The sequence below is a fragment of the Myotis lucifugus genome, unplaced genomic scaffold (genome assembly GCF_000147115.1).
Source record: "Myotis lucifugus unplaced genomic scaffold, Myoluc2.0 scaffold_415, whole genome shotgun sequence".
Lineage (NCBI taxonomy): Eukaryota > Metazoa > Chordata > Mammalia > Chiroptera > Vespertilionidae > Myotis > Myotis lucifugus.
Window position 1 is genome coordinate 521641 of NW_005871463.1, and position 20950 is coordinate 542590.

General features: G+C 59.5%; 2 protein-coding genes across 2 annotated transcripts; one reads left to right on the plus strand and one right to left on the minus strand.

The window, feature by feature from the left end:
• The first annotated feature begins 593 nt into the window (after nucleotides 1–593).
• Nucleotides 594–12853, plus strand: PITPNM1 (phosphatidylinositol transfer protein membrane associated 1). The gene is made up of 23 exons (XM_006102492.3): nucleotides 594–849; nucleotides 2253–2467; nucleotides 2553–2674; nucleotides 2884–3108; nucleotides 4499–4825; nucleotides 4914–5009; nucleotides 5102–5209; nucleotides 5886–5947; nucleotides 6038–6288; nucleotides 6607–6796; nucleotides 6886–6993; nucleotides 7239–7396; nucleotides 7475–7683; nucleotides 8154–8324; nucleotides 8863–9027; nucleotides 9191–9339; nucleotides 9455–9565; nucleotides 9923–10039; nucleotides 10286–10434; nucleotides 10520–10669; nucleotides 10748–10931; nucleotides 11232–11360; nucleotides 12340–12853. The coding sequence occupies exons 1-23, from the start codon at nucleotides 772–774 to the stop codon at nucleotides 12604–12606; spliced, it is 3741 nt and encodes a 1246-aa protein (XP_006102554.1). The 5' UTR covers nucleotides 594–771; the 3' UTR covers nucleotides 12607–12853.
• Nucleotides 12854–13450: 597 nt separating this feature from the next.
• AIP (aryl hydrocarbon receptor interacting protein) lies at nucleotides 13451–19339 on the minus strand. Its single transcript, XM_006102493.3, has 6 exons — nucleotides 19116–19339; nucleotides 16512–16691; nucleotides 14874–15062; nucleotides 14302–14478; nucleotides 14061–14202; nucleotides 13451–13760 (listed from the first exon to the last, which is right to left on the minus strand). Exons 1-6 carry the CDS (start codon nucleotides 19212–19214, stop codon nucleotides 13555–13557), a joined length of 993 nt encoding a protein of 330 aa, XP_006102555.1. The 5' UTR covers nucleotides 19215–19339; the 3' UTR covers nucleotides 13451–13554.
• Between the last annotated feature and the right edge of the window lie 1611 nt (nucleotides 19340–20950).

Consider the following 20950-nt stretch of genomic DNA (forward strand, 5'->3'; position numbering starts at 1 on the left):
GAGCGGGGTCTCAGGCTCGGGAGCCTGTGGGATACCAGGTGGAGCCTCTCGCCTCAGCCCGAAGAGGAGCCAACCCTTGGGCAGGATGCTGGGCAGGGGGAAGTCGAGGACGGGGCTGCCGGCCATGGTGGGGAAGGCAGGTCTGGGGGGCGCAGGGGTGAGTTATCTGGTCCTGGAAGGCAGGTTCGGGTGTGGGGCGTGGGGAACACTGGCAGATGCCAAGAGGAGGGGCGCACGGGGACGCTCCGTGGAGAGACACCCCAGGGGACAAGGTTTTAAATGGACGAAGGGAGTGGGGAACACGAGACCCCACCGACCCCAGGAAAGGGATGCAGGAGACGGCCCGAGGGACCGCCTGTGGAAGGCAGGCCGGGGAGGAGGGGCGCGGGGGCTCCAGTGGGCGGGTCCCCGAGGGATGCTGTTCCGAGGGGACTTAGAACGCGGCGGGAAAGGCGAGGGTGGCCAGCCCCGCGCTGCTCCGGGGGGCGCGCGTCAGCTCGCGGTTGCCATGGAGACGGGCTGGCGGGGGGCGGGGGCTACGCCGAAAAGAGGTCAGCGCTCAGCCTCGCTGCGGCTCCCGGCTCCCCGCGGCAGCGCTGGGTTCGCTTCTGCCGCCCGGGTGGTGGGCCCGGGCATGGGGTCCTGCGGCCCGAACCCCTCGGCCTGCGCGCAGGGCTCGGGACTGCGCGCCGCCGCCCCGCACTGACTGCCGCGCCGTGCCCTGCGCCAGGCGGAGCGGAGGCCGCGCGCATCCCGCTGAGCGCTTCCAGGATGCTCATCAAGGAGTACCACATTCTGCTGCCCATGAGCCTGGACGAGTACCAGGTGGCCCAGCTCTACATGATCCTGGTGAGAGCGATGGGAAGCGGGGGGCCAAGGGGGCCCTACTTCATGCAGGAGCATGCAGGCCGCACCTGGGACAGGGGGCTGGGGCTCAGCCCCACCAGTCCTGCTCCGGGCCTGGAAAGGGCTGAAGCCAGAGGAGGAGAGAGAGGTCCCCCTTCCGCTGCAGGGGGAGATCGTAAGGGCTGTGGGGGGAAAGGCAGAAGGGCCTAGCCTGGCTCCCCATCCCCCCAGTGCCCGGCCCATGTATGATCTCCTTTAATCCTCCTTAGAATCTGTAATCCTGTAGGGGTAGGCAGTACATGGGGAGGCAAGAGTGAGAGGCAGGGAGTGGGAGGGGGTCCCCAGAGTCCGCAGGATCCTGGCAAAGCCCAGGTCAGGGAGAGGGGGTGAGGATGGGATGGGATGAGGCACCAAAACTGAAGCACAGGGGCAGTCGAGGACCCCGGAGGATAAGCGAGGGAGGTCTGGGCTAAGAGGAAGGGAGTAGGGCCTGGCTTGGGCTGTGAGAAAAATGGGCCAGGCAGGCTCGCAGAGAGGGGAGAGGGTTGGCCCAGGCCCTCAGGGAGGCCTGTTCCAGACGTGTTTCAGGATCAGTCTTCAGGGGCAAGAGGGCCAGGATCCAGCCTCGAGGTGGCGTGGGCCAAGTTTGGGCTCCAGAGCTATAAAAGGGCAGGATCTGAGTGCTCTCCGACTCGGAGGGGTGTGGCAGGGGCTGGTTGTGGGGTCCACAGAGGGAGGGGTCCAGGGTCAGGTCCTCAGAGTGGTAGGGCCCCTTTTACTCTCCTCAGTTCTTCAGCCCACCCACCCCGGCCTCCTTGCTGCCCCTGGAGCATGTGCACCGTGCTCCCGCCTCAGGAGCCTGCACTGGCTCCCCTCTGCCTTGCACACTTCCTCCCACCCCACGTCCACTCCGCGCCTCCCACCCCTCCTTGAAGTCATGTTCAGATGTTTCTCCCGAGGCCTTCTCTGCCCATCTATGGAAATGCAACCCTTATCTCAACCCCCCTTACCCTAATCTATGCTCTCTTTTCCCCATAGCACTTTATCTCCAACATACCATATAATTTGCTTTTTCTGTGTCTGTCTGCCTCCATTAGAACGTAAGTTCCACGAGGGCAGGGGTCTTTATTCTGTCCAACATATCCTGACTAATATAACCCTAAACAAGGCCTGGCCTGAAGCAGACACTCAATAGATACTTGACTGACTGAATGAGTATTGGGTTGCAGAACCCGTGGGGGACTGGACAGCAGCTGTGATCCTGACCCCAGGAGCAGCAGGGGGCAGGGTAGGGTCACAGGGCGTTGGAAAGGCTAGGACTAGCACCCCAGGGGCCCAGGGAAAGCTGGGATCCCAGGAGCTGAGCTGGAGCTGAGCTCCACGTTCTGCTCTGTCCTGGACTGCAGAAAAAGAGCCGGGAGGAGTCGAGTGGTGAGGGCAGTGGCGTGGAGATCCTGGCCAACAGGCCCTACACAGATGGGCCCGGTGGCAGTGGGCAGTACACACACAAGGTGTACCACGTGGGCTCCCACATCCCAGGCTGGTTCCGGGCGCTGCTGCCCAAGGCCGCCCTGCAGGTGGAGGAAGAATCCTGGAACGCTTATCCCTACACCCGGACCCGGTGAGTGGGCGGGACAGGCCTGGGGCCACAAGGGGAAGAGCCCTGGTGGGCACAGCAGTGACCCTTGCTCCTAACCTCTGCCCAGGTACACCTGCCCCTTTGTGGAGAAATTCTCCATTGAAATAGAGACCTATTATCTGCCTGATGGGGGGCAGCAACCAAATGTCTTTAACCTGAGCGGGGCTGAGAGGAGACAGCGCATCCTGGGTGAGGCCTGAAGCCAGTGGCGGGGGGCGGGGGGCTGGGGACCCTCTCAGGCTATCTGACGCCTCGATGGGTAGCTTCTGACAGTTCCCAGGCTCTCTCGGGCCGTGGCTTCCCGTCTTCAAAAGGATGTCCTCCCGATCCGGAGGCAGAGGGGGGTGGCGGGGGCTGGAGGGGGCTGGCGGTGCTCAGTGCTGCTGGCACCCCCTCAGACACCATAGACATCGTGCGGGACGCAGTGGCCCCAGGAGAGTACAAAGCAGAAGAGGACCCCCGGCTGTACCGCTCCGTGAAGACCGGCCGAGGACCGCTGGCTGATGACTGGGCACACAAGGCGGCTCAGACGGGGCCCCTCATGTGCGCCTATAAGCTGTGCAAGGTCGAGTTCCGGTACTGGGGCATGCAGGCCAAGATCGAGCAGTTCATCCACGACGTCGGTGAGCACCACGCCGCGGGAGGTTCCATTTACCCAGCAGGCACCAGCCCAGCGCCTGAGCCAGGATGCTCATGGGACACAGAGCGTAAAGCCATCATTCCCACTTGATGTGGTGAGCGCTGAGGCAGAGGGGAGCAGCACAGCCTGGCCAGGGTCGGGGCAGACTAGCCTTAAGGTACAGTAAGAGTCAGGAGGGCAAGAAGCTGGCGACATGGTCTCCAGGTCAAAGATTCGAAACCCTTCTGTGCATCAGGTGAGACTTAGGGACCTTCAGGAGGGTCGCCAACCCCAACTGGCAACATGCTAAAGTGCAGGCTCAGACTGTGACTCTGATGTCATTCCCAGGGCTCCTCCCACCCCCAGCTCCCAGAGACCCATCCTCTGGCCATGATATCCAGGAGCCCCTGTTTCACTCCACCCTAAACCTAACCCCACAGCTCCTGCAGCTCAACCCTGCCCCACCTCCCAGGTCTGAGGGTGGGCCAACCACAGTTAGAAGGAGCCCTGGCCTGGATGGGGGTGTCCAGGGGCCTGGGTTCACATACAGGCTCTCATGGAAGCCCCATCGAGCCACTTCCCCTCTCTGCACCTGAACTTTCCCTTCTGTAAATGGGGGGAGATTGGGCCAGATGTTAAAAGCTAATGTTGGTCACAACATGCAAGATCTCCTTTAACACACACAACACCCCTCAAGGTAAGGACTATTATTCCCATTTTACAGATGAGGAAATTTAGCTCAGAGAGTAATACAGGCTCCTTGTCTTACATTTGGAAAAATACCAAAGGCACAAATAAGAAAATAAAATCACTCACATATAACCACTATTAAGATTCAGATATATTCCCTTCCAGAAGTTTGTTATTATAATTCGACCATTATTGCTGTATTTCCTAGATATTGAGGTTTTAAACTCTATCCCCCTGCTTAAGATGAAAATATCCCAGATTGAGTATCATCTTTCCCTACAGCCTTCTTTAAGTGCCAACACTTCCATTAACTATTAACACCTTCATTAACTATCAACAATTTCATTAGGCTGTTAATGCCTTAATTGTTCACTCCTCTGAACAAGTCAGTGGAAAGCCAGATGAAAAAGCGAAACAAGCATTGGTTCCAGCTTCCTGTGGTGTGGTGGTGCGGCCAGTGCTCAGAGTTGGGGTGTCCAGAGGGATGGAAGAGGTAGTGGGCAAGGAAGGAGGTGGGGCAGGAGGGCAAATGTCCCAGTTTCCACTCCCATCCCCAGGGTAGCACTCGCCCTGCCCTACTCTGGCTCTGGGGAGGTGCTGTGCCCAGGGGAGCCTTTAACCGGCCTTGAAGGCCAAGCATGTGGACGCCGTGGCAGGGGACTTGGAGTGGGGAGGGCATTGTTCTGATGCCCGGGCACCTACAGGTCTTCGTCGGGTGATGCTGCGCGCCCACCGCCAGGCCTGGTGCTGGCAGGACGAGTGGACAGATCTGAGCATGGCCGACATCCGGGCACTGGAGGAGGAGACAGCCCGCATGCTAGCTCAGCGCATGGCCAAGTGCAACATGGACAGTGAGGGGCCTGAGGCCCAGCCCTCTGGGAAGCCATGCGCTGAGGCCCAGGGCGGGGCCAGCCATGCGGGTACCCCCGATGGGCCTGAGGTCCCCCTGGGCCCCGACGCCTCACCTGATGCCAGCTTCGGCAAGCAGTGGTCCTCATCTTCTCGTTCCTCCTACTCGTCCCAGCATGGAGGTGAGGCTGCAGCACAGGGATGGGAGGGAGCAACCGTCAGGCTGATGCCCAGGCTGATGCCCAGGCTGATGCTGATGTGGTCCTGCAGGGGGTGTGTCTCCTCAGAGCTTGTCTGAGTGGCGCATGCAGAACATTGCCCGGGACTCTGAGAACAGCTCTGAAGACGAGTTCTTTGATGCCCACGGTCAGCATTGTGGGCCCTGGTGGCGGCGGGTGTGTTCCTGAGAAAGGTCTCCCACCCATGACACCAAGGTCTGCCACCCCCTGTCCCTTCAGAAGGCTTCTCGGACAGCGATGAGGTCTTCCCCAAGGAGATGACCAAGTGGAACTCCAATGACTTCATCGACGCCTTCGCCTCCCCGACAGAGGCCGAGGGGGCGCCAGGTACAGGTCCCGGATCGGGCTGCCGGCACCCCACGTGCAGTGGGGACTCGAAAGACAAGTCGGTCCTAATTTAGCGGGGCCCGAAAATGAATGTCAGTCCAGAGAGGGTGCTCATTAAATACTCAGATGGATAGCGAGGGGGTAATGGGTGGACGGAGGGATGGCTGGACTGTACTCCAGGTTCAGACATAGCACAAAGAATAGAGCAATTCATTTGGAGGCAGGATTTCACATGGGAGCTGGGGTCTCAGCTGGATTCTGAAGGATGGGACCTGCTCTGTCCAGCAGAACTTTCTGTGCTGATGGACAGGTTCTAGCCACTAGCACACGTGGTTATCAAGCACTTGAAATGTGACCGAGGAGCCAAAGGCTGAGCTGTATTTTAATTCACTTCGATGTAAATGGGCACAGCTGGATAGTGGCTACCATCTTGGACAGGGCAGAGTTAGAAGGAATTTTCCAAGCAAACAGGCATTGTGGGAAGAGGCATCCCTGGGGGCAGAGGAGCGGCACAGAAATGTGAAATGACCTGGGACAGTCGAGGGAGAGGTCAGAGGAAGGTGGGGGCTGGGCGTGCCACTCAGGCGGACAGAAGAGCAGGAGGCTCTAACGTGTCAGATGAAGGGACCCCCACAGGCCCCTCGGTCTCTTTCACCGGCTGTCCCCTGTCCTATAGACCCCGGAGCCGAGGCTGCCAAAGATATGAGGGACAGGGCCCGAGCACCCAGGGACTCCGAGGTAATTATGACCAGCCACCTGTGTCTCAGTGCTGCCCACCCCCCTGCCAGGCCACTGTCTGACACCCCCGGTACCCGCTGTGCCCCGTAGGGCCTAGACGGAGCTGGGGAGCTGGGGCCCGAGGCATGTGCGGTCCACGCCCTCTTCCTCATCCTGCACAGCGGCAGCATCCTGGACTCCGGCCCTGGAGATGCCAACTCCAAGCAGGCGGACGTGCAGACGCTGAACCTGGCCTTCGAGGCCATCACCCGCATCCACTTCCCGGAGGCCCTGGGCCACGTGGCCCTGCGCCTGGTGCCCTGCCCACCCATCTGTGCTGCTGCCTATGCCCTTGTCTCCAAGTACTGGTCAGGGGTGGGAGGGCGGGGGGGGGATACAGGGTCCCCAAGCTGCAGAGATCCACCTGGGGGTTCCAGGGACCGAGAAGACCCCATGGGGGGAGGGGGAGGGAGCCGGGAAGCCAGACACCTTGGCTGGTCAGCCTCAGAGCTGCGCTTCAGTTTCTAGTCAGTGGCTTCATCCCAGAGGCTTCTGGGGTGCTGACGCCGCCCACAAAGGCCCCCCAGCGCTAGCACCTGCCAGCAGGCCCAGGGGACTCGGAGGGGGCAGTGAAGGGGCTGCAGACCCCCAGCCACCCACCACACCTCCTCTTCCTCCAGCCTGAGTCCCTACAGCCACGATGGCGACAGCCTGTCCCGCTCTCAGGACCACATTCCGCTGGCCGCCCTGCCGCTGTTGGCCACTTCATCCTCCCGATACCAGAGCGCTGTGGCCACTGTCATCGCCCGAACCAACCAGGCCTATGCCGCCTTCCTGAGCTCTGCTGAGGGCGCTGGCTTCTGCGGGCAGGTCAGGAGCTGGGACGTTCCGGGGAGCTTGCTGGGGGGTCCCGCCATCGCCGGTCAGGCCCCCCCTGATGGTGCCACCCTCTCATCCAGGTGGTGCTGATCGGAGACGCCGTAGGCGGGATCCTGGGCTTTGATGCCCTCTGTCACAGCGCCTGCGCGGGCACGGGGAGCCGGGGCAGCAGCCGCCGAGGGAGCATGGTCAGTGTGGGGTACCCTGCTCCTCAGGAGGGCGGCGTCCCTCCATCTCTCGGGCTCTGCCCCCTTAACATGACCTCTGTGCCCTGCGTCGTGTCCTCTGCTGCCTCGCTCTGTCCCCTCCAAGGCTCTGCCCACCCACTTGCTTTGACTCCCTGCCCAGCATCTAAGCCTCTCTCCTCACTTCCAAATAAGTAGAAACCACATCGTCTCGTTCCTAAGGATTTTCGGTCCCCTGTTCCTTCTAGAACAATGAGCTGCTCTCCCCGGAAATCGGCCCAGTAAAGGACCCCCTGGCAGATGGAATGGAGGGGCTGGGCCGGAGCAGCCCAGAACCCTCGGCCCTGCTCGCCCAGCGCACCCCCAGCGACATGGCCAATCCTGAACCCGAGGGCTCCCAGAACAGGTGACCTTCCTGCCCCCTCCCCAGCAGGGCTGGTGCTGGGCTGTTGAGGCAGCAGCACTGAGCAGCCCTCCCCCACAGCCTGCAGGTGGCCCCCACCGCTGCCTCCTCCTCGGGGGAGCCCCGGCGGGCAAGCACAGCCTCCTGTCCACCCACTGCCACCTCGGAGGCACCTGAGGGCTCCATCAGCGCTGCCCGCCTGGACTTCAAGGTCTCCGGCTTCTTCCTCTTCGGCTCCCCGCTGGGCCTGGTGCTGGCTCTGCGGAAGACCGTGATGCCTGCCCTGGAGGGTGAGCCCTAAGGGTGGGGTGGGGGCCGCGCCCCGTCCTTCGTCTGCCCTCCCCCGGCTCCTCCACATCTATCTCACCTGAGACGCTGGCGTTACTGCCACCCCGCACTGCGCCAGTGAAATATCCTGGCTAGAGAAGGGAACCTGTGGCCCAGAAAGAAGGGGCTTGCCCAGGCCAAGTTTCCCACAGTGCACCGGGAGGAACTCACGCCCGCAGATGCCCGGGGTGTGAGAAGAGGTCCAACAAGCATGGGAACCACTTCATCCTGAACCACCTCAGCAAAGCGAAGGCTCTGGCATATTCTTAGCCAAGAGACTGTCTCACCAAGCAGGACCCTGGTGACCTCCCAGGGAGTGTAGTTTGGGAAGAGCTGGCTCAGGGTCACACAGCATGTCAGGGTGCTGCTGCCCACCCCCCTACCTCCCAGAATGCCCAGGTGAACTCCTCCCACTCTGTCTCCTGGATTCCAGTGGCCCAGATGCGCCCAGCCTGTGAGCAGATCTACAACCTCTTCCACGCGGCTGACCCCTGCGCCTGCCGTCTTGAGCCCCTGCTGGCCCCCAAGTTCCAGGCCATCGCCCCACTGGCCATACCCCGCTACCAGAAGTTCCCCCTGGGAGATGGCACGTCCCTGCTGCTGGGTATGCCCCCCTCCAAGATAAAGGGGAGTAGGAGGAGGGCCCCAATAGGAATGAGGATGGCCCCCATCACCCTAGGAGACATGAGGTAGTTCCCACGTCACTGGCAACCTCTCACGAGCCCTACCTCAGCCCCTGGGGAAGTCTGCAGACCCTCTGACATTCTGTGCCCGTGGGTGGTGACTGGACTAGAGGAGGGGAGTGACACTGGCATGCCTGTGTGAGAGCAGCCACCAGTGGGTGCGGAGGGCCTGCGGTGTGTGTAGGGGTGCTGTGTGTCCATAGGTTCTCACATGTACATGGATGCATTTGGCCCATGAGACAAGCGGGCCTGCATTGGGATGGTGGTGACAGGCATTCCGGCAAGAATGCAGCAGGCTGTGGGGTGAGCTGAGAGGAGAGAATGCCCGCAAGCAGATGTGGAGCGGTTCAGCCTCAGCCATGACCTGGCCAGGAGAGCTGGCAGGAAAGATGGTGGAGGTGTGGGCGCTGAGCTGTCCTGGAGCCCCGCCTGCTGCTGAGGGTGCCCCTCCTCCCCCAGCTGACGCTCTGCAGACCCACTCGGGCCTCTTTCTGGAGGAGCTGGAGATGTTGGTGCCCTCAACGCCCACCTCTACCAGCGGTGCCTTCTGGAAGGGCAGTGAGTTAGGCACCGAGCCACAGGCCCAGCCGGCGGCCCCCAGCACCACCAGTGAGGTGGTTAAGAGTAAGTCAGCCAGCCAGATGCCCCAACCCCAGCATCCGGTCTGCCCCCTCCCCTCCAGCACCCAGGCTTGGAGGAAAGCAGGGAGGGAAGAGCACCCAGAGGCCAGGCAGGTGGGCACAGGGTGGGAGGCCACCTTGACTCACTGCCCACCGTGGCTGTGCAGTCCTGGAGCGATGGTGGGGGACCAAGCGGATTGACTACTCACTCTACTGCCCCGAGGCGCTCACGGCCTTCCCCACCGTCACGCTGCCCCACCTCTTCCACGCCAGCTACTGGGAGTCCGCAGACGTGGTAGCCTTCATCCTGCGCCAGGTGGGCCCCGGGATGTGGACTGAGGGATGGGAACCAGACAAGAATGGGGGGCTGCGGGCTGGGGGAGGGGCAGCCCCCGAACCCCGTTCAGGTGACCTAGCCTGGTCCTGTGCAGGTGATCGAGAAGGAGCAGCCACAGCTGCCCGAGTGCGAGGAGCCGTCCATCTACAGCCCGGCCTTTCCCAGGGAGAAGTGGCAGCGCAAACGCACGCAAGTCAAGATCCGAGTAGGTGCACTCGGAAGCGAGGCCCCCCCCCTGGCTGCTGGATCCCTGCCCACGCGGCCTTCCGGTCCAGCCCGCGCCCCTAGAGGCCTGGCCTCACCTAATCATATCTTGGCCCCGCCCCTGGGAACCAGGTTCTCTTCCCCTTCCCCCTGCAAGTTAGGTCTCTGATGGGCACTTACCCGCCCAGGTCATCCTCTGCATCTGATCATGTCACAGTCCACTCACACAGGCACTCCTGACCTCCGGGCCTCCTCCCAGCCCCTGCCCTGCCTCCCTGTCTGGGTGCCTGTCTCTCTCGTCTGCTTCCTCTGCATCCCCAACATCTGGCTGCCGGCTCATGTCCTCTCCTCCCAACAGAACGTCACTTCCAACCACCGAGCGAACGACACAGTGGTGTGCGAGGGCCGCCCCCAGGTGCTGAACGGGCGCTTCATGTACGGGCCCTTGGATGTGGTCACGCTCACTGGAGAGAAGGTCAGGACACAGCGGCCTTGGGCCCCCCCCATCAGCCGACCACACCCCCACGTGGGTGCTCCCGTCCCGCCTCCTGTGTCTTTATTGTCACACACACACACACACACACACACACACACACACACACGCGGCTCCCCGAGGCCCCATCCGCCCCTAATGACAAGCCCACCTGTGCCCTCCTCCATTCAAAGTCATGTGGCGCCCAGGGTCTCCCCCCCATGGACGCTCACCCCCTCTCACCGCCAGGTGGACGTCTACGTCATGACACAGCCACTGTCCGGCAAGTGGATCCACTTTGGCACGGAGGTCACCAACAGCTCTGGCCGCCTCACTTTCCCGGTGCCCCCTGAGCGTGCGCTGGGCATTGGCGTCTACCCAGTACGAATGATGGTCAGGTGAGCGCGGGGCAGGCCACTCCCCTGCAGGGTGGGGCTCCGCTGCCCCTCGCCGCCACCTGCTCACCCCACCTGTGGACCACAGGGGCGACCACACCTATGCCGAGTGCTGCCTGACAGTGGTGGCCCGCGGCACCGAGGCCGTGGTCTTCAGCATAGACGGCTCCTTCACTGCCAGCGTCTCCATCATGGGCAGTGACCCCAAGGTGCGCGCCGGCGCTGTGGACGTGGTCAGGTAGGAGCGCCCCCAGACTCACCCTGGAGACCGACCCCCACCCTGGCACCTGGAGCTCACTGCCACCCCACCCCGCAGGCACTGGCAGGACGCGGGCTACCTGATTGTGTACGTGACGGGCCGGCCTGATATGCAGAAGCACCGTGTGGTGGCCTGGCTGTCACAGCACAACTTCCCCCACGGCGTCGTCTCCTTCTGCGATGGCCTCACCCATGACCCGCTGCGCCAGAAAGCGATGTTTCTGCAGAGCCTGGTGCAGGAGGTGCGGCGATGGGAAGGGACCCGCCTCTGCCCTCAGCCCATGTCCTCTGCCCTCAGCTCATCTCTGGGACCTTAACTGTCCTATGGTCCTGCCCTCTCATGTTCCAAGGGGCCCCTAACCTTAGGGCCAACTAGGGTGCCTCCCCGGGTGCCCCCGGTGCCTGGTGACGTAGGACTCTATGCCCCACCTCTATCCAACTAGCTTGGCTCCCTAAAATATCTGACCCAGGAAGCCCAGCAGACCCCACTCCCAGCCTCATGCCCTGTCCCAGGGGCGGCTGACTGGCCTCACCCACCACAGGTGGAGCTGAACATCGTGGCTGGCTATGGATCCCCCAAAGATGTGGCCGTATACGCGGCACTGGGCCTGCCCCCCAGCCAGACCTACATCGTGGGCCGCGCTGTGCGGAAGCTGCAAGCACAGTGCCAGGTAAGGGCCAAGTGAGGGTGGGGACTGGGAGCCTGGGTTCCGGTCACAGGTCCACCGGTGCTAAGGGCCTGAGGGGCGGCTATGGGGAGGGTGGCTGGCCTCAGGGGACCTGGCTCCTCCTAGGACAGGGGTGGTGAGCAACGTGGAGCTGCTGGGCAGACCAGTATTGGGAACTCGGGCTGGAGTGCTGACTCCATGTCGCACGGCCCTGGGCATGGGCCTGGACCTTTCTCTCTTTTTTGTCATTTTATTTATTTATTACATAATTCTTTATTGTTGAAAATATTACATATGTCCACTAACTCCCTCCAGCTCACCCCTGCCCCCCACCCCAGGCCTTCACCACCCTATTGTCTGTGTCCATGGGTTATGCATATATGCATACAAGGTCTTTGGTTGATTACCTCCCACCCACCCACCCTCTCTCCCCTTCCCTCTGAGATTCCCCACTCTGTTCCATGCTTCCATGTCTCTGGATCCACTCCGCTCATCAGTTTATTTTGTTACTTAGATTCCACATATGAGTGAGATCATGTGATACTTGTCTTTCTCTGACTTATTTGACTCAGCATGATACCCTCCAGCCTGGACCTTTCTAAGCCCCAATTCCTGTCTGTAAAATGGAAATGATAAAATGGCCCTGACCTTGACAGCTATCATGAAGATCATGTGATTTACTGCACATCAACATGCACAGGGCTGGGCACAAAAAACGTGCTTGCTAAATGTCAGCTGCTATTATTCACCCCCCACAAAGAATCGCCCTTTATAGATGAGGAAGCTGAGTCTAGAGAAGGGCAGAGCTGGGAGGAAGGCCAGGTGCCTGCTCCCAGCCTGCGGTTCCTATCTGCTGAGCGAAGACTCGGGTCAGGCTCTGCCGGGCCTAGAATGCGGCCGGCACAGACCAGGAGCCTGGAGAGGACGGAGGGCGGTGTGGGCCTGAGACCACCCCCCTCACCCTGCCCACCTCTGCCCACAGTTCCTGTCGGACGGCTATGTGGCCCACCTGGGCCAACTGGAGGCCGGCTCCCACCCGCACGCCCCCTCGGGACCCTCGAGGGCCACCCTGGCCAAGAGCAGCTACGGCGGGGCCGCCCCTGTGGACTTCCTCCGCAAACAGAGCCAGCTGCTCCGCTCCAGGGGTCCCAGCCAGGCGGAGCGCGAGGGCCCAGGGACACCACCCACCACCCTGACCCGGGGCAAGGGCCGAAGCATCAGCCTCAAGTTGGACTGCGGTGAGGCCTAAACTGTGGCTGGACCTGGGTTATTTATTCACATTCAGGGGCCCAACTGACCAGGTGTGGGAGGCTGGGGGCGCAGACCGCTGGCCCTGGCCTCCCAACTCCACAGCCCGCATCTCTGCCTGCTCCTCAGTGTTACTTCCCTGTCGTGTGGGAGGACCCAGACCAGGGGCCGAGGGAGGGAGGGAGCGGCAAGACCCAGAGGCTTTTCAGTGTGTAAACCCATGACAATAAACACCACCTACATCCCACCCGATGGCCCACTTGCCTGGTCTCAGGGGAGCCAAGCCCACAGTTTCCAGTTCGATGGGGACACTGCTGGGCAGAGGGGCCAGGATGAATCCAGAACCACACAGCAGTCAGAGACAGGGCCCTTCCTGGACCCCGAAGGCCTCACGGAAGGCTCTGTCTTCAGCTCTACCCAAGCAAGGCCTTTTCTAGTCAGCCCACCTGGCCCTCCCCACCTGGGCCAGCCCTTCCGTTCATAGGGCCACTCTCAGCCCAGACTTGGCTTCTCACCGAAACCTCTGCCTCCAGAAGCTGCGACCAGGGGACCATTGGCTCAGAGGCCGGAGGGGCAGGGAGACCATCTCACTCAAGCACAAACCGTCTCCCCCTTAAGACTGAAGGCGCCGGGCACCCCAGCTCTGGCAGCAAGAAATGCTTCCTTTGTGGCAGATCTAAGATCATCCTCTTTTCTGTCAGGACACTGAGGCCCAGAGAGATCTCAGAGCTGGTGAATCGGGTGCTGGGATTAGAACCCTGATTCTTTGTCCCCCAATACCATCCAAGTACCAGAAAATGTGGGGCGATGGCTCCCACCTGTCCCAGTGAGTGAGCGCGGCGGCCCAGAGAGAGATAAATAAGGCTTTTATGTACAGAGAAGCATGATATCGTGGGGCAGGTGGGCTGGCAGTGGCAACAGTGAGCTGGGCAGGGCGAGCGGGGCCCTGTCAGTGGGAGAAGATACCCCGGAAGCGGGCCTTGTCCTCTTCGTCCTTCTGCCGGATCCGCGCCTCCAGGGCCCGAAGCTCCTTGCTCACAATGGGTGCCAGGGCGGGGTCCAGCTCCAGGACCTTGGCAAAGTCAGCCTGGGCCTCCTGGGCATTCCACACGGCGGCGTGCGCCTTGCCCCGCTTGAAGTAGGCCTTAACGTTGTCTGCAGGGGGTGGCAGCAGGCAGCAGGCATGCAAGGCATGAGGGGGACCAGCTAGCTGCCCAGGATGCCTTCTGCACCATGGGGCCCATCATGGGACAGCCTCCCATTCCCCACTCATCCTCATTGGCACAATGAGGCCCACGGCCCTGCCTCGGGGGGAAAGCTGACGGAGTCGGGGAGTTCAGGATAGGGGTGATGGCAAAGGCTCAGTCTTTGCACCCCAGTGCCCAGTGGTGCTTGGGAGGAGGAGGCCGCTCGTCTGACCCCTGCCCACCCAGCAGCCCAGTGCCCACTGCTCACCATCATACTTGTTGAGGATGGAGGAGCAGTGGTCCAGCACTTCATAGTACTCTTGGGCCACCAGCTTGCACTGACAGTAGTTGAGCAGCAGCGGCGTGATTTGCTGATCCAGCTCGATCCAGTCCGGGGACCCAGGCTGTTCCTGGGGGCGTGGGGGCAGGGAGAGGGACACGGATGCTGAGACCTGGGCCCCGGCTCCACCTCAGACCCCCACCCACCTGCCGCAGCCTCAGGGCAGCACCTTCATCTGCAGGTTCTTGAGGCAGGCGATGGCGTCGTAGTACTTGGCAGCGGCCTCCTTCACGTGACCCTCGCGGTACAAGCGGTTGCCCTCCTGGTGGATGACCGGCACCGCCTTTGCCTTCTCCTCATCCGTCATTGCCCACGGGTCCTGCTGGTATGTGCCAGGGCCCTCCACCTGCCGGAGTGTGGGCCAAGTCAAGGGGAGCCCCAGGGCACCACAGCTGCTCGGCCTCCAGACAATGGATACCAAGACCACAATCGCTAGTTCCTTCACTGACCACCCAACAGACATTTATGTAGCATCTCCTATGTGCTCAGCGCTGTGCCAGCTTCTAGAGACAGAACAGTGAATGAGACGGTGAAGATCCCTGCCCTCACAGAGACTGAAGGGGAAGGAGGGGCCCCGAGAGGGAGCCCCATGGGGACAGCCAGGGGTCCACAAGGTGTTCTGGTACCTGCCCTGCCTTAACCCCAGCCTATCCACGGAGCCTACGAGCCCTGGGCGGGCAGGCAGGGCCGGAGCCCACTCCGAGGCTGGGCAGTGGCGCCTGAGCCTTGGCGGCCGCTCACCTTAAGCATCTCGATGTCGAAGACGAGAGGCTGGGGGTTCTGCTGCAGGGCGTCCAGGTCGGCATGGCCCAGGGAGCTGTGCTCATGCATCTGGGCGATGCCGCAGCAGTGCCGCTGGCCCTCCAGGGGGTCCCTGCCGGCCGCGATGTTGCGCAAGCTCTTGGCCACCAGTGGATACAGGACCACATGCTGCAGGACGGGTGGGCAGCAGGGGCTCTGTCAGTGTGGCCCAAGGCGCCCAGCCCCCTGCCCATCACCACCTGAGAAAGGACACTGAGGCCCAGGGAGGGGCCACAACTGGTTCAGCCACACTCTGCTAAAACGTAGGCGGGCTTTCCCGTGGGGACTCCGGCCTCCCTCCTCCTGGGAGTCCATTATTGGGGTCCCTTTGCTTTTTCTCCTGCCCTCCCCCTCCCCCATTCAGAGCCTATCTCAGAGCTGAGTTCAGGGCAGCAACTTCACAACCCACAGGGGAGACCCTTAGCCGTAGGGCACCCAGTTTTCACCTTTCACCTTTCACTAGGAACAGCTGCTGGGATGGTGGGAATAAGAAGATCCCACCCCGTGCCTGGCCAGAGTGGCTCAGGGGTTGAGCTTGGACCTATGAACTGGGAAGTCACAGTTTGGTTCCAACTCAGGGAGCATGCCGGGGGCATGTAAAAGGCAGCCGATCGATGATTCTCTCTCATCATTGATGTTTCTATCTGTCTCTGCCTCTCCCTCTCTTTCTGAAATCAAATCAAATATATATACTACCCCACTCCAGTCTAACCAGCTCTTCTCACCGGCCCTGCAGTCTCATCCAGCCAATAGACACTCCTGAGTCTTGGGCCTGGGCTGGACCATGCTGGGCATTTTTTTTTTTTAAGAGAGAGAGAGAGGGGAAGGAGAGGGGGAGAGAGAGAAACATCGATTGTCTGCCTCCTACATGCTGCCCACCAAGAATCAAGCCCTCAAACCGGGCATGTGCCCTGACCAGGAATCAAACCGGTGTGCTAGACGACGCCCAACCAACAGGCACACCGGCCAGGGCCACGCTGGGCATTTTGAAACGGGAGGAAAACAAGCCCTACCCCTGCCCTGGAGTACCTGAGACCCAGGCAGAGGACCAGATCCTGGCCATCCAAGGCAAGTTGGGTTGGGGGACCCAAAGGAGGGGTTCAAGCCAACTACCAGCAGTCAGGGAGGGCTTCCTGGGCACCAAACCAAGCCAATCACCCCCACTGTCAACCCATCTCCCTTGTCGGTATAGGCCCAGAGGAATGCTTACCTCTGGGAGTGGTGACCCAGGAATTTACTGTGAGGTAGGAGGGAGACTTTTGGCCACAAAGAAGATGGAAAGGAAAGGAAGGGAGGGGGTAGGGAGGGGGGACTGGCAGGGGCCAGACCCTACAGGGCCAAGTGAGCACCAGGAACCAGAGAGGCCTGAAGCAAGGAACTGAGTGGGTCCTTTGCATTTGAGAACCAGTATCCTGGCTACGGTCTCGATAACGGAGAGGAGAAGGCAGTGTCCTCCTGGTATTGCAATGCCCGGGGGGAGTTGGTGGTGACCTAGCCAGGGTAGAGGCCCTGGCATGGGGAATAGGGATGGCTGGACAGACATGCAGGCACTGCAGGCAGATGTAAGACTCCAGGCACCTTGACGTCGCAGTGGAACTGGGCAATCTCCCCCTCACGCATGGTGCTCACGATGGTCTCCCACACGGGCAACTTGAACTTCTTGCCAATGATGAGCTCCATGGGCTTGCCACGCACACGGCTGTCATCCAGCACAGTGCCCTCCTCATCGCTGTGCAGAGTCCGGTAGTGGAATGTGGCCTGCAGGCCAATGAGGGATCAGGCAAGGGCATAAACCCTGACCCAGCCCCAAGAACAAAGCCGGCTCCCAGCCTGCAGATCGCATAAGGGACAGGGCTTGCCCAGGGGTCACCACCTGACCTTTACCCCCCACCCAAGTGAGGAAAGTGAGTCAAAGAGAGGGCAGTAAGGGGCTCAAGTCCCATGGCTAGTGGGTGGATAGCCTGGGATGGGAGCCCAGCAGCCTGGCTCCAGTTATTCTTCCAACAAATAGTTACGGGCACTTACTATGTACCTGAGTTCTGTGCCAGACACAGCAGAGAACAAAACAAGTCCCTACCCCCATGCAGCTCACGTGGACTGTCTATAGGAAAGAGAAGGGCCTCAAACAAACACTGTGCTGTGTAAGGTGGAGGTAGTGCTATGGATCAGCAAACAAACAGCAGCAGGTAAGGCCGGGGGAGTTTGTATGGGATGGGGAAGGCAACCTTTCAGCAGAGATCTGAAGGGAGTAGGGAGAAGCAAGCCAGGTAGATGCTGGGGTAGCAAGGCGATGTTAACTTTCTAGGCCAAAAGAATAGCAGCATAAAAGCCTCGCAGAGGGACGCATATGGTAAGTTCAAGAAGCAGGAGGGTCACTGTGGCAGAAGCAGAGTGATTGCAGGGGAGGGGTGTACCATGGAGTCACGGGGTCAGCGGGGTAGACCCCCCAGGGCCTGTAGGCTGTGTGTGGTGAGGACATTGTTTTTCACTCTGAGACGGAAGCCACTCGGTGGATCCAAGCAGAGGAGGGATGTGATGTGATGTGATGTGTGTCCTGCTGCTGCTGAGATGAGAGCAGGTTGTAGAGGGGCGAGGGCAGAAGCAGGAGGGCGAGTTAGGAGGTGACTGCAATAACCCGGGGGGAGACCCTGGCGGCCTGGACCAGAGGGGTGATGGGAGAAGTGGTAAGACCCTGGGTGTATTTTGAGGTTTTGCTGTAGGATGAGAGAGAACAAGAGGAGCCATGGATGGTTTTTGGCCTGAGCAACCGGAAGGCTAGAGGTGCCCTTAACCAAGATGGGGAAGGGATGGGTGGAGCGGGTTAAGTCTCTGAGTTGCCAACCAGATATCCAGGTGGAGATGGTGAGTAGGGAGCTAGATATCAAGTTTAAGGGAGAGGTAAAGGCTAGAGATACACATTTGGGGGTAGTCCAGGCACGGAGCATTTGTTTTAAGAGATGAGCCTGGATGAAGTCATGTGGGGGTGAGGGCAGAGAGAAGAGGTCTGAAGACCCAACCCTCAACAGGCTGTGGTTCGAGGAGCCCACACTCTTCCCCGCGCCATGCTGCTTCTCTGAGCTCCGTTTCCACATCAGTAAAATGAAGTCAACAATAGTACTTATCCCACATTGTGGAAATGAAATAAACTTGTCAAAGCATTTAGCAAGGTGCTTATAGAGTGAGCATAAACCAATGCTGATGATTGGTCATTTACTATCTCCGGTCCCTGTTCTTTCAGTGTCATTGTTCACAGATCTTTACTATCTTTACAATGGTCTCTCCTGGTGTCTGTTCCATCCAAAAGCTCCCTTGCCAGGACCTTCTTCAAGGCCACCAACTCCATGGGGACATGCAGCCACACCCACACTCCTTCTCTAATCTGGGCAAGGATCCCACTTAATATAAATCATCACTAGAGCTATGCAGTCCCCTCTGTTCTCAGAGCACTCACACGGGGCCAGACTAGGATTTGCCCTTCCCTCAATATACCTGTCCTGCATGACCGCTCTGCTGGGCACAGGGAAGTTCCATACTTTACAGACAAGTGGCATCTGGGAAAGGTTGTTTGGGGGGGCGGGGGGGGAGGCAGGAGAGGCCTTATTGTACAGAGGAGGAAGGTAGGAGGCTCTACTTCCCAGCCTTTATCTGCCCAAACAATGCAAGGTAGACCAATCAGAAAGCTGCCAAAGGGTTCTGATCTGGCAGACCTGACCTCTGGGCCTGTTCTCTGGAACCTCAGTTTTCCCATCTGAACAATGGGTGCTGGTCTATGGTAAATGTTTTAAGAACACCCTTCATCTATAAAAGATCTGAAGCCTTGCAACCCAGAGGCCCCGGGGGGCCCCTCCCCAGTCCAGGGTCCCTCCCAGATCCAGGTATCCAGCTCAGGTTCTTCTCCAGCGCTGGGTCCAAGAAGCAAGCACTTAGGTCAAACTCCCCCAACCTGCCAGTCCGCCTCCCGGGCCAGTACAGCCACCCAGCCAAGCCAGGGGGCGGGGCAGACGCATCCAAATTCATCCCCGACTTAAATTCAGACCAATCAGCGTCGAGTTCTGCATGTGAGCGGGAGGGAGGGTCACCGGCCGCTGTTCTATAGGCATGCGCAACCTCTCGCCTAAGGCCTCCTCCCGCCTCGCATGCGCGCCGCCCAGAGGGGTTAAGGGGACGGGGTAAGACACGAACCTTGGTTCCATCCTTAAAGTCAGGGAGTTCTCCTCGGCCCTCCTGTATCACACGCTTTTGGATCCCGTCCTCCCGGAGTCTTGCGATGACATCCGCCATCCTCCTTACCCGCTGCTCTCTTTCGGTAACTTCCGGACTCGCTCGGCAGCTTCCGGACCTGCTTCGGCAACTGCTGGCGCTTCGGCAACTTCCGAGGTGCCGCCATTTTGGCTGAGGGCAGACGCCGAAAAGGGACTGAACGTGGAAACGGAAGGTGATTGGTTCTCTGCGTTGAGGCTGAGCGCGCAGGTCTGAGCAGGGGCGGGGCCTGAAGCTGCCCGGAGAGAGGGGGCGTGAACTGAAGCTTGTCGGAAAAGGCGGGGCCCGGGGGCTGCGGGGCGGGGCGGGGCGAGGCCGGGGTGGCGCGGGGGCCGTCTCTACAACAGGTCCTTGAATTGCTTCGCCTGCGGCCCGCCCCCTTGGCCTTTGCCGCTCCGTTTAAAGTTGTACACACAGTGTAACAGCATTTCAGACCCAAGGAGAGGAGAATAGGGCAGGGTCGGGGGAGCTCACTGCAAGGCCAGTCCCCAAAAACTATTTTTGTGTATTCCCTTCTGGCTTTTTTCTTTTTGCATATCTAGCACAATAGTCGCGACTTTAAATCCTGATTTTTTTTCCTCCTTCAAAAATAAAAAGCAAAGCCAGGAGTAAGAAGGGAGGAGGGTTTCGGTGTCTCTGTGGGCACAGTAAGCCCCCCAAGATACTGAGAAAGTGCCACCTAGGATTGGTGGGGGGGGGGGTGTCATTGAATCCACGGTGTCTGGCACAAAGTGGATGCCCAATAATATAAGGTAAGACATGAAGTGATAGAAGTCAGGTACTTTGGGGCTAAAACAAGGATTCCCTCCCCGGAAACCAGCTGTGCACAACAGCTGTAAGAGTCTTCTACTCCCACTTCTGGGGTTGTCAACGTAAGAAACGTTCAAACCTATAGAGAATTTTTATTAGTTTATTTGAGCCAAACTGAGACAGTTGCCAAGAAGCAAAATCTCAACGGAGTGAGAAAATGCTCCCAAAATGGCAGTTTTACCACTTGTTTTATACGTCAAAATCAAAAGGAAAGACTAGCGAGGCAGGGCGGCAGGAGAAGGCAGAGCAGGGAAACCTCTGGGATTGAATAAAAAGTAGAAAGAATAGACACATTTCCTTTACATTGTTGGGCACAGGATAGTTTAGCGGTGGTTCTCAACCTTCCTAATGCCGCGACCCTTTCATACAGTTCCTCATGTTGTGGTGACCCCCAACCATAAAATTATTTTCGTTGCTACTTCGTAACTGTAATGTTGCTACTGTGATGAATCGTAATGTAAATATCTGATATGCATAGGGGTCGCGACCCCCAGGTTGAGAACCGCTGACACAGGCAACAATAACAATAACGAGAGGATGTGTGGGCTAGTTAGAAAGTTGTAATTTCAGGCTATCCTATAGGGTTACTTTTAGTTTCTGAGCTTGTGAGGTCGCCAGGAAGGCCGCCCTGAGCTTGTTCGGTTTAGTATGTGCCCCTTTTTCGTCCACAAGGGTTAGGTCATCGCGTCAGGGGAATGCCTTGGGACGTGTGCACTGTCTACATCCATCATCATAACTGCGAGGGATTGTTGTTCGTCCCCGTGACCCAGGTGCTAAGCGCCTCAGATATTTACCTGGTTCAGTTCCCACAAGAAGTCCCCTGAGGCAGCTGGGCCTCTGAGATGAAGGCAACATGCTTTGTTTGTTTGTTCGTTTCCTTTTTTTTTAACCAACACAGGAATTTTTTTTTTTTGTCTAAACTTTTACATATGTCTCCTTTTCCCCCA

What these genes read in the sequence shown, in the direction of transcription:
- PITPNM1 (XM_006102492.3), top strand. Translation starts at nt 772, where the DNA reads ATGCTCATCAAGGAGTACCACATTCTGCTGCCCATGAGCCTGGACGAG. An exon ending in GCACGCAAGTCAAGATCCGA is followed by an intron (nt 9,566 to 9,922) that starts GTAGGTGCACTC and finishes TCCTCCCAACAG; the next exon opens with AACGTCACTTCCAACCACCG. An exon ending in AGCTGCAAGCACAGTGCCAG is followed by an intron (nt 11,361 to 12,339) that starts GTAAGGGCCAAG and finishes CTCTGCCCACAG; the next exon opens with TTCCTGTCGGACGGCTATGT.
- AIP (XM_006102493.3), bottom strand. Translation starts at nt 19,214, where the DNA reads ATGGCGGATGTCATCGCAAGACTCCGGGAGGACGGGATCCAAAAGCGT. An exon ending in ACTTTAAGGATGGAACCAAG is followed by an intron (nt 16,692 to 19,115) that starts GTTCGTGTCTTA and finishes ATTGGCCTGCAG; the next exon opens with GCCACATTCCACTACCGGAC. An exon ending in CATCCTCAACAAGTATGATG is followed by an intron (nt 13,761 to 14,060) that starts GTGAGCAGTGGG and finishes CACCCCCTGCAG; the next exon opens with ACAACGTTAAGGCCTACTTC.